The sequence below is a fragment of the Atta cephalotes genome, assembly GCF_000143395.1.
Source record: "Atta cephalotes unplaced genomic scaffold scaffold00004, whole genome shotgun sequence".
Taxonomy (NCBI): domain Eukaryota; kingdom Metazoa; phylum Arthropoda; class Insecta; order Hymenoptera; family Formicidae; genus Atta; species Atta cephalotes.
Genome location: NW_012130068.1, coordinates 9,175,175 through 9,177,031, shown reverse-complemented (window position 1 = coordinate 9,177,031; position 1,857 = coordinate 9,175,175). Strand labels below are relative to the sequence as shown.

Below are 1,857 nucleotides of genomic sequence, written 5' to 3'. Positions count from 1 at the left end.
CTCTCTCTCTCTCTCTCTCTCTCTCTCTCTCTCTCTCTCTCTCTCTCTCTCTCTCTTTCTCTCTTTCTCGATGTTTTAATTAACAAAAATTAAAATTGAAAACGAATGTTTTATAATAAAATTAAAATACATCTTTAGTTATTCCATTTACAAAAATGCTATCCAATGTAGATATTTACTTTATTTGTAGAAATTATTTTCATTAAACCTTAGCTTGCTAATGTTGAGTCTCATGTCAGAAAAAAATTTGTCAAATGTAATCAATACACATCGTTCTAATAAAATTAGACATTAAACTCATAACATAAATTAGATAAATTATTGCACAATTTTATTGGAAGTTATATTGAAATTTATATTGCATTGTTTATAAGAAGCACATTAATGATACTATATATACTATATAATTATACAATAATATTGATTATTTAAGGGTCGCTTGTAAATATAGTATTCAATTGGCCCATATTCATAGTCAGTTCTTATATTTAAAGTTAAGTACAGTCTTAAGATGTAAATTAATCACATTCATAGTCCGTTCTTAAAACTGTTTCAAATAATTATTAAAACGCTATCTTAAAACGCTAATAAGGCTCTGCGGCCGTATTCATAGTCGATTCTTATGTTGAAGGGCTTCTTAAGTAAAATCTTAAGATATAAACCAATCAGAGAGTATATTAGAGTCATATTAGCATCTTAATGAGCTTTCTACGATAAATATTCAGAAAAAGGAGTCATTTTTTATGATCTTAATCTTGACATATTATCAAAATCATGACCTTGCCCTGAATGACTCCCAACAGGTTTATGTCGCTCGTTAAAAAGTTGTTATTGTAAATTTATTTATCTTATTCAATAATCTCCTTAAGTTATATAAGGATAGAAATAATAATAATCAAAATAATAATCAAAAAACTTGATGGACTTCGCTTCGAATTTAAAACACCCTTAAACAGGGATGAGAAATGTCTGTTTTATTCTATTTTGGCATAACAAAACAAGAACAATTATATAAATTATAGCAGAATATATGTAAAGTATATATATGTATATGTATAGTAAAATATATTGTGTTCAAAAATTACGTTTTATTTATAAAAGTTGTCTTGATAATAACTTTTTAACAAATAACGAGCGATAGCTCGAATTTGTCGAAGATTACGCAGGATTATGACAACCTTAACAACGTGTTAAGATCAAAGTCATCGGAGTTGATTCTCCTATTCTAAATACATTTACAGCGAAAATCCATAAGACATGTACATTATTTAAGACGGTCTTGTAATATTAATATGAAGTATGAATATCAGTCTAAGACAGTTTTTTTGGTACATAAGCAATCAAAAAGGAAAAAAATATGCAAATGTAAAATTAATTTTGTTTTATTGAATCCTTCTTCGATATCGTTACATTGCTTAAGTTTCACTTTAATATAATTACATCATTATTATTAATTTATAAATTATGTCTTATGTAATAATATAATTTGATATAGGACGAGATGATTCATGAAATTGAAGAAGAAGAATCAGATCTTGAGGAATGTAATTTGATTTCACCTAAAAAGGAAATCAAGGAAGAGATACAGAAAATTAGAAATAAGTTGCTGCTTTCCTTAAATTTATGATCTACGGTAACATGTCATATAATGATTAAATTATCGGTTTTTATGATAACAGTTTTACATATTTTTGTATGATAATAATTTTATATTTTTGTAACGCAGAAGACTGCGAGCTCCATTATTTATTTTGTCCATCATACAAAATTAGCAAAAAAATCATCTGCGATAATAATATATTTTCTGCTAATTTTATATATTTTTTAATATAATATAACTTTTGTAATATAATGAAG

The 1,857-nt window shown here is 25.8% G+C and overlaps 1 protein-coding gene across 1 annotated transcript in view; it reads left to right on the top strand.

The window, feature by feature from the left end:
- Window positions 1-1,627, top strand: part of LOC105626082 — a 3,771-nt gene extending 2,144 nt beyond the window's left edge. The window contains exon 3 of the mRNA XM_012207392.1: window positions 1,496-1,627. Within this exon, the coding sequence (XP_012062782.1) occupies window positions 1,496-1,627 (132 nt within the window). The remainder of the gene's footprint in view (window positions 1-1,495) is intronic.
- The last annotated feature ends 230 nt before the right edge of the window (window positions 1,628-1,857 follow it).